Genomic DNA, 15,429 nt, shown 5'->3' on the forward strand with positions numbered 1-15,429 from the left:
TTGTAGTTAGTTTGAGGAATTAAATCTGCAATTATCCTTTATGATTCACTGGCCTTGGACTACCGGTTTAGGGACTGGGTTTTTTTGTCTTTTAGCTTTTTCACTACAGGCTGAAAATCCTTGAATCATAAGTAGTTATTTTTGTAGGAATGAACTGTAGTTGATTCAAGGCTGTAGGATTTACAGAGGCAGTCCTGGGGCTTGGTTTATAGCAGAAGCATCTTACAGGATTGAAGTGTATTCAGAGAGTCTGACTGTTCAGGAGAATAGCAAACAGAATAAATGATTACAGATGCTCATGTGGCATCAAAAGCACAGATCTATACATACCATGAGTTATGAAATATCTATTTATTTTCCATCCAGTTGTGAGTTAGGGCCTTTGTTAGGAAGATTACCTGTATTTTTCTTTGAAAGACTGATGTCCTTGTTTGCTTTGAAATATTAAAAATTTAGCATTTTGGGTTTTGTCATCTGCAGCTTGATCTTTAGATTTGAAGGAGGACTGGTCAAGTTGTTCATCATTTTTTCAGGAAAGAATTCCTGCCCTCTGTCCACCTCATTATGAGACTTTGTATCAAAATTGAAGTAGCTGGAGGTTTTGGGGGATTTTTTTTAAACAATCCTGTCTAGTGTTTCCTGCCACATCTATGAGACTTGCAACATGTTTTACAAGACAGCAACACATCATGCTAGGAAATTTGTCTTGAGGGGTGATTCGTGTTCCCCAGTGGTTAGTTGAAATCATTGCTGCTGGAGCATTACTGTACACAACCCTTTAATGCCTGTCTTCAGGTGTGTATCCACCTGTATCACATATGCCCACCCTTTTAGGCATCAACTCCCAGCAGTCTTGGGTACAGAGGGAGTACCCAAATGTATTTCTGTTGTGAACTCAACCTTTCCATGGTCTGATCTGGGAGGGCTCAGGACAGCTCTGAACCAGGAGCTTTGTAACTGCAGACCTGAGCACATAAGCCCTGCCCATGGTATCCAGCAGTGACTCTCAGCAGCTTTGTTAGCTTACATTTAGTGTTTCATGGATAGGAGCTACTGGGTTTGTTTGAGCTGCCTTTGTTTACCTGTTTGGGATGAACTGGTCTGGACTGCTGTGTAGATATGTCAGAAATCTGATGAAGGGAGGAAGAGTTTTAGGCTAAAATCGAGACACTGAGCTCTGATGCTCCTTTCCCAGGTTTGTGTCCTCTGGTTTCAAGTTGGAGTGTGGCCATTGTTAGGGTAAGGAGATGCAGAGTTGGAACTGAGGGGTTAGGTGTGAATGGCTTGTGAATCCCTGCAGACTGCTGTCTGTCTGATATGGATTTATATTTCATAAATGAAGTTTGATCTTACATGCTGTTTCATCTTACTAATATTTGAGTTATATGCTATTTAGGGGTTTTCCCCAAAGGCATTTAGTGGCAATATTAAATTTAGAGTTTCTTATTCTGTAAGCTCATACCTTCTTCTAAATGTTGGTTGTAAAGGTGACAGAGTCCTTCAGATAATTGTCTGACTGGAGAGTCACTGCTGTTTGGCAGTGCTAATTGTACTGCTGTATTGCACTTCAGAAACCTTATTTCAGCAACCTTTTTTTTTTTTTTTTAAAGCATGTTTATCCTGCAGCTTAAGTGCTGAGACAGCACCTTGGCTTATTTCCCAAAAGCCTGTTCAGAGAGCAGCAGCAGCCGTATCCTCCTTTTCTTTACCATCATTTGCTTTGCAAGTGATGCAGCGTGTTCTGCAGAGTGGGATCTGCACTGGAACACTCCCTTGCAGTCTGCATTAGGGAGAGATGGAGCTGCACCTTCAACAGAAATCAATGTTGCAGCAAGGTTACAGCATTTAGAAATGAAAGCATTTCATCAGGCCAAGTAAAGAGGCTCAAAAGCCAGTTTCAGCTGCTGAATTTATGCCTATCTTTTCTTTCTAGAAAGATGTGGATACTTTGCCCTGTCTGCAGCGTCTCTTCCTCAGCTTCAACAATATATCTAGGTAAGGGGAATAGTAGTTTGCTTCCTATCAGTAATTTGAAGTGTCCTACTGGAGCTGTATTTCATGAAAATTTGAATTTAAACACTGTGAGTACAGATCCTTTTTTCCTTCCCTTACATATCAGATAAAAACACAATCAAGCCATTGTGTATTTTCTACTTTAAGTATAAAAATTCTTGAAACCCTTTGTATTTAAATGTAGTTGTACAACGAGTATTCTACCAAAAACCCATATTTTTAATTGATTATCATACTCTTTATAGTGGTCAAAATTAAAAGTGGATTTATAAGCATGTTGTTTTATTGTGAAGCTAGTTGTCTGTTAAAGCAGTATTATGCAAGATACAAATTATATTTAACATTCCATCACTGTATTTCTGGAGTTATGCAAACTGCTGAGTCAGATTCTGCTTGCTATGGGTAAATTATTTCATGCTTATATTTTACTTGTATTAATAAAGTCTGAAAGGTATATTCTTTATTCCCTTTTGAGACCAGATGGCAGAAGCAAAATAGCTCAACTCACAAAGCTGGGCTTCTATAGTTTCAAGTGACTAAGAGCATTTTGTTATAAATAGAAATGTTTGTCCTCTGTGCCTTTTCATATTAATGCATTTTTGAAGTCTGCCTTTATACTTGTGCCAGTATTTGAAAAAAAAGCCAAGTGCCTGCATTATCTTCAGTTTGGTATGTCCTTTTTTTAATCCCTTGATCACCAGCAGCTTTCTTTGTTTAGAATCAAATAATTAAATGTGGGGTAGGGGAAGATGCTTTGTGTTCTAATTACTGGGAATGCCATGCTGTTCTTGTGGTATCTGCTTTCTCTGGAAAATGTACTTAGTAGGAGCTTTTATTGTAATAGCTACTCAAACATTTTATATTGACCTGCATTATGTTTTTGCAGACAGCTCCAACCTATTTGTCTGTACTTAAAGTGCAAATGCAGTACACCTTAAATACTCTTGGCTGTTAAACATTTAAAAACAATTTCAGAGATGAACTGCAGGAGTCTTTCTTGTGCTTTTCCCTTAGCTCATTTGCTAGTCTTCTTATTTTATGTTTTTAATTGACATAGTGAACAGAGGAGGTTAGCATTTTGCTTCTTATGAATCATTTCCAGAATTGAGACTTGCCTTTGTTTCTGGCTTTCTAAAAAAAGTCTCAGGTTGGCAGGAGCAAGGAGGGGACTGCAGCAGCTTGGCTCCCTCACTGTCAGGGAGCATCACTGCAGTCAGGGAAATTGCTGTGTCTTTTTGTGGACTTGGTGTGTTTTGTGCAGCTTTCTGACTGCTTTCTCATATTGTTTTATGCAAATTCATGTTATTTTTACAGTGTTCAAAGAAGGAAAAATGTTTGGAATTTTCTGTGAGGTTTTGATAGATTTCTCAAAGTTTGTGATCACTGGATTGCTTCTTGGTACTATATCAAAATTTTTGTCATTTATTCATGGGGGCTTTAGTTGGTCTATTGCTACAGCTAGTCTTAGGTTTCATGTAAGCTACAAATACTTGTCTAGAGCATATATGGAAATAGTTTAGTTTGAGTTTGCAGTTGGAACAGATATAAAAAAATCTTAATGTTAAACAAAAGTTATTGCTCTTCTATAAATTTTGTATATGCATATGGGTGGATAGATTGATGGATAACTTTAGCTCTCTATTTTAGATATTTCTTTATCATTTTATTTGAAAACAAGCAAATGAAAAATTCCTTTTAATCCCATTCAGTTTGGATTTTTTTTTAATAATAAGTTTTTACTACATATAGCAGTTCTGAAGGCTAAACTCCCTGTAATCCCTTATTTAGAGTTATGTAGTAGATAAGTTTTCTATCAGGGAGGTGATTAAGTATTACAAGTATATTCTTGACCATCAGTGTTCTGATGCTTGGCTTGATCCTCTTTGCACTGAGGAAGTTTTATGCAACCATCTCACCAGTGAACTGCTGTGCTCTGACCATTCCTACACCCTTTTAAACAGCTTTGTCTGCTTTTGAGTCACTTACCCCATTTACTCTGGGCCATAGGGTAATTTGAAAAATTATTTTTCCTAAAAACACCTCTGTATATACAACTGAATTTTGTTTGACAAGCGAATTGGTGCACAAATGCTCTAATAAATTTATCTGTAGGTGCATTAAAAAAAACCCTGCAAATGAAAACAAATGACAAAATTTCCAGAACTTGAATATATTTGTTACAATTTCATTGCAATATTTTATTGATTTTTTTTTTTTTAAGATAGCATTTTTGAGGCAGTGCTTCCATGGAAAGATTTTCTTGTTTCTGTTTTTCTGCCAGTGAAAATCCTTGAGTCTTAAATTGACACATCCTGACATATTGAATTAATATTTCAGTAGAAGACTCTGGAATTCCATTAAAAATTGTCACTATTTTGGGCATGAGGATCTACCACGGGTTTAATCACTGTTCTTTTTACCTCATACTTCAGAGAAGGGCTCAGGATGCTGCTGCTTCTCTGCAGAACTTTTAGCAGAAAAGGACATATTGGCAAGATAATGTAAGCTAAAACTAAACTTGATGCTGATAGGAAACAAAGGAAGTTCTGTTTCTGGCTTCAGCCTAAAAAGTCTGAGCAGTTGCACACTGAAGGTGTTTATACCTGATGGCTGAAGGCAATATCTCTATATAGAACTGGTTATAAAGAAAGGAGAGAAATCCCATTTTTCATTTGTCATGTGGCACAGGGAAGAGGTTGCAGTAATATTTGCAGGAAAGATTTGCCACGAAGATTCAGAAAGAAAGTTATTGCACACATTTGAACATGTGAAACCAGGGAAGACCGTTTTTTAATCTTGGAATCAAAACACATATTTTCAGTGTTACACTGCTGTCCATGTCAGCATTATGTTGACTTTTTCATTTAGTCCAGCCATATGGAATAAGTTGGATACAAGCTTATGTAATTCTTGTTCTTCATTTGGTTGCTGAGAGGAGCGATGTTCTTAGCCTAATAAAAACAAGAAAGTACCTTTTTACTCAGCAAGATGAAAACTTATAAATGCATTGTTAAATGTTTGAACAAAAGCAGATAAAGGGGAATGAAAGATTGATGGTAGTTACATCTGTTTTCATAGGTAGTTCAGTAGTTAGAAACATGGAAAAACACGAGTGTTTTTCTCTCTTCTTTGGGTGTTATTGAACATAAATTCCCTCTCAGGTGTTCTTTCAGACTATAGTATGTTGCCTTCCTTCTCTATTCTAGACCTTTTCTCCTTTGTGCAACATGCTTTTAAAAATCCATTTTTAAAAATGCATGCAAATGCATAGTGAAGGAACAATTGTCTCCCTAAAACAGAAGATAAATATTCTGTGTCCCGTGAATATCTGTCACTGTGCAGGTTGGGCTCCAGATGCCATGCTTTTAAGTAATTGCTGCATCCTGATAGGAGGCAGGAGAAGTGGATTTGTGTTCCTTTGGCAGAGGGGAGAACTGGATGCAGGACTTGGAGCCATGCACACAGGATGGAAAACTGATCTATTCTGACAAGATCTCCAGAAAACACTTTCTGATAGTTTAGCCCGAATTAGTGATTTATTTCTGTGTTTCTGCAATGTCAATTTCAGCAAAGATAATTTATGTAAGAAGAAGAACAGGAATGAGAGGTGGTTGTCTCCTGCAGGAGATGATCTTTGGGAAAGAGGATCAGGCATTGCACTCGAGCAGGTTGACTGAGGCAGTCTGACACAGCACCGTGCAGAGCTGCTCTATTTCCTGAGCAGGTTGAAGGTTCCTTTGTGGTGAGCAGAGGCTGTAAACAGAGAGCCTTGAGCCATGGCCTCTGATTGCTGTGCAGTGGCCACCACGGGGCTCTGTCCCAGCACTCTGCATGCTGGCAAGCTGACAGAAGCTTGGCTGTCAACTGTGCAGTCTGTTTGGGAATGTAGCACACTAAAGCTTTGCTTAGTTTAGGATTGGGATACCAATGTGACAAGTACAGTATATACACTTTTCTACATGGGATTTCTAAAGCTCTGTTTTTTTGTATGTGTATACAAAGATGTGCAAACAGTTTTTTGCACTACTGTTTATTTCTGAAATTTAAATGCTAATAGGGCAGCTAAAAGCAGGATAAAGCAAGCACATCTGTTTTTAGGTCCAGAGTGAATATTCTGGCATGCTGAAGCAGTGAGAATTTCAAAGCACAGCAGTATGTGTAAGTGGAAGGTCCTGAAAACACACTAGCAAGCTTTCAACTTTTCTGTCATTTCCTGAAGAAATTGTTTTTATTAAAAATCCGTAATCATATGCAATGAAAGAAGTACTGTTTGATTACATATTTAGTGGTAAGTACTTGAAATAAATGTATTTAATGCTTTTAAATATACTTACACTAAAAAATAATTTTGAAGACCAAAGATTTTCATATTTTTTTCAAGCAACATATGTTCTAGCTCATGGAAATTCATACTCTGGGGTTTTGTGTTCTAACATGTTTGAGTTTGCCTGACTAACTTCTGTGTCATTTGGGAAGGTTATGTTTTCTCTTTAGGACATGTTGAGTATGTATTTTAAGTAGTATGTCAGCCTGACCTTCCAAAAATGCACAAATAAGCTGTTTTCTGGAAGGAAACAGGATCGTAAAAAGAAGCAGAAAAGAATAATCAAGCTTTACCAGCATATACAAAACAGCCAGTTCTTCAGATAGCCTAAGCACTTTCACTGTCTTTGTCATGATCTACCCATAGTTCATTTTCCTTTGGTTTTTAGGTTGTTTTCATGCACTAAGCACAGAAGCAGTAATACCTTTCTCTTTACTGTCACTTTTCTGCTGTTCTCTTTGAGTGTCCAGTGCAGGAGCTACTTGCTTGCTGCACCAGTTGCACAAAAATAGATCTTACAACTTTATTCGATGACAGTCTTTGAAATGAACATCTGTGCTGTGTACGGTTTCTGATCACTAAGTCCAGGCCACACTTAAGGTTTGACCTAAGGCAGACTTGACTTTTGGAGGCCAAAGGACATAAGGGTGGGTGCAGTGTCACACATACTTCACAAACATGTTAGAGAGTTTTATTTATTACCATAACTGTTCAGCTTTATTTATTAAAATCCAGTCAAATAGTTCTCTTTTGTTTAAAAATAAGTACCTGAGCTGCTTTATTTCACATTTCATTTTCAATGAAAGGAACACTATAGAGGTTATACATCTGTAAATGCATTTTACACAGGTCAGTTATTTTTTGGCAGGTAACCAAATCTGGTGTGTTCTAAGAAGCCAGCAGGTTAGAGTTTGTAGACTGAACTCAAAGTAATGGACTAATCTATATTGAAGATTATGATGCTTTTGTGGTTGTTTTACTTCCAAAATTAATGATGATGCAAACACCTAGGATCATTCTGTGATATTTGTGGTTGGCTTTCTTTCCTTGTATTTTCCAGGTTTTTCTGCCTTTGATAACAAATACATCGATTATATTTCTGAATATGAATTTGTCTCATGTTTTAGCATGGGATTTGATTTAAATACTCCCATAGTTCTCCTTATTCTGAATCACTTTTTACCTGTATGTGAAGGGACTAAAATGTTTACCACCAGCAGCTGCTGGTATTTCAGAATACTTGTATTTATCATACCAAGTATCGATGGTTGGAAGTGTTTCAGTACAGTTAAATATTTATGTTCTGTCCTTAAGAAATGAAATCTTCCATCTCAAAATTATTCCTGTTCCATGACATTAAAACTTTAAACTCTTTTGGTTACAGTTTTGAGGATATTCTGTGCCTTGCTGATTCCTCATCCTTGTCAGATATCACCCTTGATGGCAATCCAATAGCTCAGGAGACATGGTACAAACACACTGTTCTCCATCATATGATGCAGCTCCGACAGCTAGATATGAAGAGAATCACAGTAAGAAATTTCTGTTTTCATCACATTTAGTAGATACTTAAAATCAGAAGTAAAATGCAGGGGTTTCTGTGTATATGTGTATATTAAAAATACAAACTTTTTTCTTAATTTAGTATGGAATTGAATGGTGAATAGACATTACTTTTTTTAAAACTTTAACCCTTTTCTTTAGTTCAGTATAAACTAAGGGTTTGCATTTTTACTTCATTTAACACATTTATTTTGAAGTGTTAAAACTCTTCAGCAGCAAATGCTGTATGTTCAGCTGCCATGTGACATGAGAGAGCAAAGATTTTGGTTAGAATTTTCCCAAGTCTTTGCTGATCTGTTGTATAGCTGAGAAGGAACAGCAGCTTTCTTCCAAAGGAGTGGTCTGTTTGCCCTAAAACTGCTGTAATTGCTATCTTTTGTTTAAGAATTTAATTGGTTTCTTTAATCAGCCTCCCCAGGGAGATCTGGTGATCACACAGTTTGTGTGTCTGTCTGTATTTCTCGCTTCCTAACCTACTCTCCCTGATAATTTCTGTTTCTGCTGCTCAAGTTCAAGTAACCTTCATAAGGGAGAGAGGACTTGCACACAGCTCAGTCTCCTACAGGCTTCTTCAAAATCCACTCCAGAGGATGAAGGACAGTTTCCAGGGTCTTACCATAATGCCACTTATTTTGTCTTTCAATATAGGAATAGTCTTGCTAATTCTTCTGTTTCTGCTCCAAAGTGATGTGTAACATGATTTCTTACCAGGGGAATCTGTCCAGCACCAAGCAACAGTGTTACAATGGTAACTTTTTGCAGCTGATGCTTTTTCATAGAGCCAGTTAGACTGAAAAACATAACATGTATGTGGGAAACCTTAATTTTGGTAAGAAAGTACTTTAGGACATGAGAGTTTTGCTCTCATCACTGAAAACACTAAATACTTGTTTGTTCACAATATTCTAAGCTTCAGGGGATTTTGTATTTTATGACTTTATACTGACTTAATAATTGCTGATTACTTTGCTTTTTAAGAAAACAAAACTTGTTTTATCAGTATTATTTCAGGAACTTGAGTTGCATAAAGAAAATCTCTCCATCTCCCCACTTTTCACCCTTGTCAAGAGGGGATGGATCCTGGTAGAAATATCAGTGATGGGAAAAACTGTAGAAAGAGCTGAAACTCCTTTTTAGACTCTGAGATCTATGTGGGGGAAAAGTCAGAAATGCACAGCCATGGGAAGAACTTAATCTGAGTTTGCACCTTGTGAAACATCAGAGAATCAACCACAAAGTAAAAAAAGCCATAGAAAACCAGGCTTCACCAGTTGTGCTGCTCATAAAACTACTTGTAAAAAGAATGTGTTTTATATTCTTTATTTGCCTTCTGGTTTCTGAGCCTTTTAACATTTTTCTCCATTTGGAGGGTGCTGTGTGTTTTCTCCAATAAAAACTGTTACCCAGATAATAGTATAACTTAAGAAACTGGGATTTAAAGAAAAATAAAAAGTATCATGGGATTTGTGGTGAAATGAAAGAGCTGGCAATCCCAAATCCAGCTACTCTGCCTAGCACTGTGACATGCTGCTGCCATCAGCTGTAGGGGTAGATCTAACCTGGTGGGGGAATGGACTTGCAGGGTTGAGTTTGGGATTTGCACTCTTGAATAGTGTAAGAAATGAAACTAAACTCTAGTTACACTCACAGAATCTTTTCTTCATCAGCCTGAAGAACATTTAGGCCATTTTGAACTTTAGCATTGTTTTGTCTTGTAACTAGTTTTTGAGAGTTGGATGATTGTTGGATGATTTTTCTGACTAGGAATTCTTCACTAACTTCTTCAGAAGACTTTCTGCTCAAGAACTGAGTTTTACACAATCATTAGTTCTGATTTTAACTTTTCTTTTACTGGAGGATATTTTCAAAAGTTTGGAGGCTTCGTTCATGTTTGGTTTCAAGAAAATACACTCTCTTTGGTGCCAGGGTTTTTCCATAGGATTCCCAGGAGAAAGGAGCCCTGGTACAAAAATTTAATGACAACTGTCTTTGCCTTAGGGCACTATTGAGAAACATAGAGCTGCCATGAAAGTCAAAGATACTGTACTTGGAATAAAACATTGGTGCACTATAGTTGTTCTAATACCACTGAAGTTGGGGTAGATTTGCCTTTAGGGAAGGGATTGCATTTGCATTATGACAGCTCTTAAACGCTCACCTGTGTGGAAGCTGATATTTTCTTAGGCCACCTCATTCCTAAGCCTTTTTTGAATGCAAGATTCAAGATCTTGAATCACTGAATCATAGACCCAGTTGTGGTCAAATCAGTGGAGGTTAAAAACCTGTAACCTTCTTGACTTTTTCATTGTCTATACAAGATGATTTTCAGCTGAAAACCCAACCACTTGGTGTTGTGTATCTAAAACATTATCTCCATGGAAATCTTTCTTGACCTTTGGTAGCCTAAAGGCTTCAAGTGTGGGCAGGAGGCTGAATTACCATGGCTGGATGGACTGCTGTGTTCACTTGTGTTGGTGTCAGTAACTCAGCTTAGCTGCAGGGTGCTGGGGCTGGATGAATGGATCCATGGAATGGGCTTGTGCAGAGCCTTACAGCCAGGCCAGGCTCAGCATGCATTTGTGATTATTTACCTTGGTTAACTTAGCACAATGTTTGTTTTTCTGGGCACTGAAGCTTTTTCACCCTGTTTTGTGTAGTCTGAACTTTTTCAAAAGTGGGCCTGCCCAGTGGTGCTTATAGTTTGACTGGGACCTATTTCTTCCACTCTTTTATAGTAGTAAGCAGGTATTGTGTGCAGATATGTAATAAAATATGTAAAACGATTGAAATGTATACATATTCCTTATTAAGGAGTTACATAACCAGGAACATTTGCTATCCATCAGTTAAAACAGACTTCCTCAAGAGAATTTGCTAAGTGTCTGTGTTTCTATATACGTGTGTAAATATGATATATAATGCAATTTTTAAAAATGTTGCCAGATTGGAAGACAAGCTGTGTCTTTTGAGAAGTAAAGCTTTGCATTTTTCGTGGAGGTTTTATATGTTTTAGAAGCTTCAAGTAAGAGAGCTGTGTTTGGTTTTGATTATTTGCTTAGACATTTCATTGCTGTTCAGGGAGTAAGTTCTACTGCTTTATCCAGAATATAATTCATTACTGTATTCCATCACTACCATGAGGTGTTCTGAGGGGGTTTTTTAGGGAGGGATCCCTAATTTTTTTTTTTTTTTCTTTCCGCTGGGCAATAAGGTACCTTGTGTGGGTTAAATGGTGTCGTTTGTTGAAGTCGTTGGGAGGGCAGTGCGGAGGAACGCGCGGGTTCCGCTCTGTGTCCGCTCCCGCTCGGATTTGGGGATGCGTTCCCTGCGCGCGCCGCCAGGGGGCGCCATGCGCGCGGGCAAACCCTCAGGGAGGCCGGCGGGAAAAGGAGCGGAGTCATGGACGCCGACAGCGGCACCGTGAGGGGAAACAGCGGTACGGGCTCCGGCTCTTCACAAATGCTGCCTTAGGGACGAGGCGTGATAGCAAACGTGAACTGGGGCAAGGTTATGGAGGGCCTTGTTTCCTAACTCTTTTGGTGTTCTGGGGAGGTTTTTGTGGGTTCCTCGGGAATGCGTTTCTTAAGCTTGCTTGCATTTGTTGTGTAACATTAATCAAGAAATGTAGATGTGACTCTTTGTCTTTATTCAGAAATTCTCTATCATTCTGCCTTTATGAATACCGAGTAAAGCTAAGGATGTATTTTATTTTTTGGCTAAGCTAACTCCTTTTAGAAAAGGGTTAGTGTTTTTTAAATATCTGTAGTTAGGATAAAATCTTGATTAAGGAAAAAAGTCTTATTCAGTTAATACTCTTAATGTATGACTGTAATTTGCATTAGATGATTTTGATCTTTGTGTGGCGGCTGTGTTGGTAGGGAAGGCACAGGACTGACAGCAATGGGCAGTAGAGCCTCCTGCATGGATGACATAAGGTACACCTGGACTGGATTAAGGGAAAGCTTGGAGAAGGAAGATAGAATAAGAAGAGATTTCTGAGAGAAAACTGATGTAGGGAACTTTATGGATGATTGCCTTAAAGCTTGGGGAGAAACTACAGCAAGTTGTTTTGAAACAAATAAAATTAATGAATGCTAATTTTCTATTAATGCAATTTTGTTACCTAGTTCTCACCTCCCCCAGTGCGAAACAGAACACCAGCTCAGTCTGAAACTGAGTCTCTCATGAATGGCCAGATGTTTTTTGCCAAATAGAATGGATAGTTTCTGCTTCCTCTTCCTTGGTGGTAAAACTAGCTTACATTTCTCTTCTTTCTACATACCAATTTAATATAATCAAACAACTAGGGAATGAGAAAAGTCTCTTAATTTAAGACTCCTAAACATTGTTATTTGATATGTTCAATGTGTTGAAAAGTCATTAGAGAAGATGAAGACAAAAAATTGTAAAACGCTTGTTTCTTTAGGAAGCCTAGTTTAAAAGCATAGATACAGTCAAATGAAGCAATTTAATTAAAAAACCCCAGAAACAAATCTAACCTGCTCTCTAAAGAAAGACATCACTAATGTAGTTTGCTAGTGCCTATATTTATTTTAAGACTTGAATTTTTTTTACACAAAATGCTAACAGAATAATGTAATACATAATTGGGATAAACAGCTACAATGAGAATAATGGTTGCAGTTCTGAAAATTCTGAATCATATTGTGAGGAACAGTACATTTTTATTTTGCATTATTTCATAATACATTCATATTTGTGATATATTACCTGCATGGGGTTTATTTACTGACTTTCACAGCCTGCCCCTGAACCATCTGATTAATGTACTGGATTTCATTGTGTGATATTTTGTTGCAGTGGCATCTAGAAGGCCTCCATGTGTATGCTTTTATTTTATTTTTTAGTTACTAGTGATCTACTTTAACATGTGCTAGTGACCTGCAGAAGTCCTTCCAACCTGGATTGTGCTGTAATTCCATGACACTACCCCTCTTGGAAATAACCTGTTTAGGAATAGCTTTAAAGCCCAGTAGTAGAGGAACCTGCCAACAGCACTTCACTAATGAAAGACAAGTTGCTTTGGGAATAAATAAATTTGAAGAAAAAAAAATTAGAGGCTTTCCAGTTAGTACTCCAAGGAAATTCTTGCATATAATTGTGTTAGAGAAGCTTACTCTGTCCAAAGCCTCGTGCCTTACTGTGCATTGAGGTATTATTCCTTGTTTAATGTATGATATTAGGATAAAGTCATGGAGGAACAGTTTGAAAATCTGTTGTTTAACCTCTTTTCAGGCTGATGCCAAAATTTATGGCGTTTCAGGGGGTCTGTACACAAATCAGAGTAAGTCTGCTACATGCACTGAACTTCTTATGCTTTGGAAATAGTTTTCTTAAAAATGTAGTGGCCATGCTAAGTGTGAAGTTCCTGTTTTATTTTATCTTCCAGTAAGCACTCACTCATGTGCTTAGGGCTGCTTACAATGCTCTAAACATACCATGCTTTATTTATGTAGAAATTTTGACATGTCAATATGTCTTACTGGTTGATGGTGCTTTCTGTTCATTTTTGTTTGTTAATTTTGTTAATATATAACTTTTCCAGAAAATGAAAAGGTTTGGACAGGAGCTTTTTATTTTGTGGAAATGAAAACACTTTTCATATGTTCTGGGAAGACACTTCAATAGAAATGCTCAAATGGCATGTGAAGTAAATCAAAATAAGTTAAAGTATGCTTCCCAAATATTTGTGTTGGAAGGACTCTACACTTTTTGGTTCATAGTGAACATTTCTTTTGTTACTTTGAGAATATATATTCTAAAAATACTGTGCTGTGAGAATGTTTAGACTTCTGTAAACAAGGGGTATCCAACCTAATATGGGTGTATTGCAGTATCAAATTGCTGTACCAGGAAAATGAAGCAGCTTCACTTTCATTGTTTAGAAATCAATGGCTTTCTTGTTGAGACTTTGTGATTAGGCAGTAATATTGATGAGACATAATGGTCATGAAATAGCTAACTTTGAAAATGTTCTGTTCTTCTCGAGTTCTGTTGCTGATTGAGGAAAGCCAAGCCCTGGAAACAGTTTATAATGATGAAAACAATTCCTAGATTATGATTCAGGCATAAACAGAACCCAGCTTTTTTGCTCTGTGTGTTTTTTTACAAAAAAATCATCCTGCTAATTGCAAAAACTACTACAAAGATATGAAGATGTATTGCACTGTCATATCTAAAAGTATTTTTTGTGGTCACCAAATGCTTTATACTTTTTCAAAGACTCATGTATATATTACTTTTAACTAGCTTTATCTTCAGCACTTACATCTGAGTAGTTATTCTGTTTTTCTTATTTGTAATTAACAATTTTCTTGATTCTAATAGTATTAAAAAACATTAAGATGACAAAAATTCTAAAATTGTGTTAAAATGAAAATTTGCTTTTCAAATACCAATACAAGAACATAATTTATCACTAATACTTTTAGAACTGGTTTACTTCATCCCTTTAGGAATTTGCTTTTCTTTTTTTCATCCAGGAAGAAGAAAGACGTATGGCATCTATTGCAGCAAGGAAAGAGGAAGAAAGGAAGCGTGAAAGCCACAGACAGACCTTGCTAAAGGTATTGTCTGTGGCTGTTCTAAGGTTACTGGAAACCAGTTTACAGCAATAATTTATATTCCTTTTTTTTTTTGCTGCAGATATGTTATATATCCCAATATGCCTCTGTCCATTTTCACAGCTTCAACAGTGCACTCCATGACTGAAACTCTGTTCAGTCAAATATGCAAGGTACACTTTAGCAGAAAGCCCACATTGAACACGAGTGTGATACATGTCAGTGGATGGCTAACTTCATTTCCATAAATCCAGGCTAAAGTAAAGGATTTCCCCAGTGATTTCATGTTCCTTGGTCTCCCCTTGTCAGGTGAATGCTCTGACTGCAGCCGTGCAGGGTGTTCTGAAATAGTTTTCCCTTCATTTTTTTCCTGTTGAAGTTGTTCCTTTGTGTGGATGGAGTGAAGGGGCCCTGAGGCCACAGCCAGACTCCAGCCATGTGTCTGTCAGCAGAGCTCTGATCTGTCTTGTCTCCCAGCTGGCCTGGTTGGTGCTGACCAACAGGAGACACGAGTGCCCCACCAGGGGAGCCCCAGGTGTTCTTCAAGAGGCTGCTGACTACATGAGCTGTGCTCCTAGCAGGAGACCAAAGTTTAAGAATCTAAGAGTATCTACATTCCATTTACTGTGTGAATATCACCATTTGTCTCTAAATCCTTCTTTTTTTGGAGGAAAAAAGTACCTAAATTTTTTTGTCACCCAGTAATGCCTCTTTCAATTTGGAAGTCCAATAAACAAAAATGTTATGTTCATATGAGGTTTCCTAGGTAAAATCATATTTCATGAAGGGGATTAGACTGGATTAGTTAGAGGAAGCCATAAGAAGTGTTGCAAATATGTATAATGAAAAAATAAAAGGACACAAACAGAATAGTTAACAGTATGTTAAAAGATGTTTTAAGTATATCAAACATTCCCCAAGAACCTAAACGTGTAAATGGGGGAA

General features: G+C 37.4%; 1 protein-coding gene across 5 annotated transcripts in view; it reads left to right on the forward strand.

Annotated features, from left to right (window-relative positions):
- Positions 1–15,429, forward strand: part of LRRC49 (leucine rich repeat containing 49) — a 42,278-nt gene that overhangs the window by 13,580 nt on the left and 13,269 nt on the right. For 3 of the 5 annotated variants that reach the window (XM_088172467.1, XM_088172468.1, XM_088172465.1), the window contains exons 8-10: positions 1,934–1,995; positions 7,722–7,869; positions 14,404–14,487. In XM_088172467.1, coding sequence (XP_088028593.1) covers positions 1,934–1,995; positions 7,722–7,869; positions 14,404–14,487 — 294 coding nt within the window. Of the gene's footprint in view, positions 1–1,933; positions 1,996–7,721; positions 7,870–13,156; positions 13,206–14,403; positions 14,488–15,429 lie in introns of all 5 variants that reach the window. The other 2 variants (XM_088172469.1, XM_088172466.1) reach the window with 1 other exon arrangement.

Source organism: Sturnus vulgaris, chromosome 13 (assembly GCF_052056855.1).
Source record: "Sturnus vulgaris isolate bStuVul1 chromosome 13, bStuVul1.hap1, whole genome shotgun sequence".
NCBI lineage: Eukaryota > Metazoa > Chordata > Aves > Passeriformes > Sturnidae > Sturnus > Sturnus vulgaris.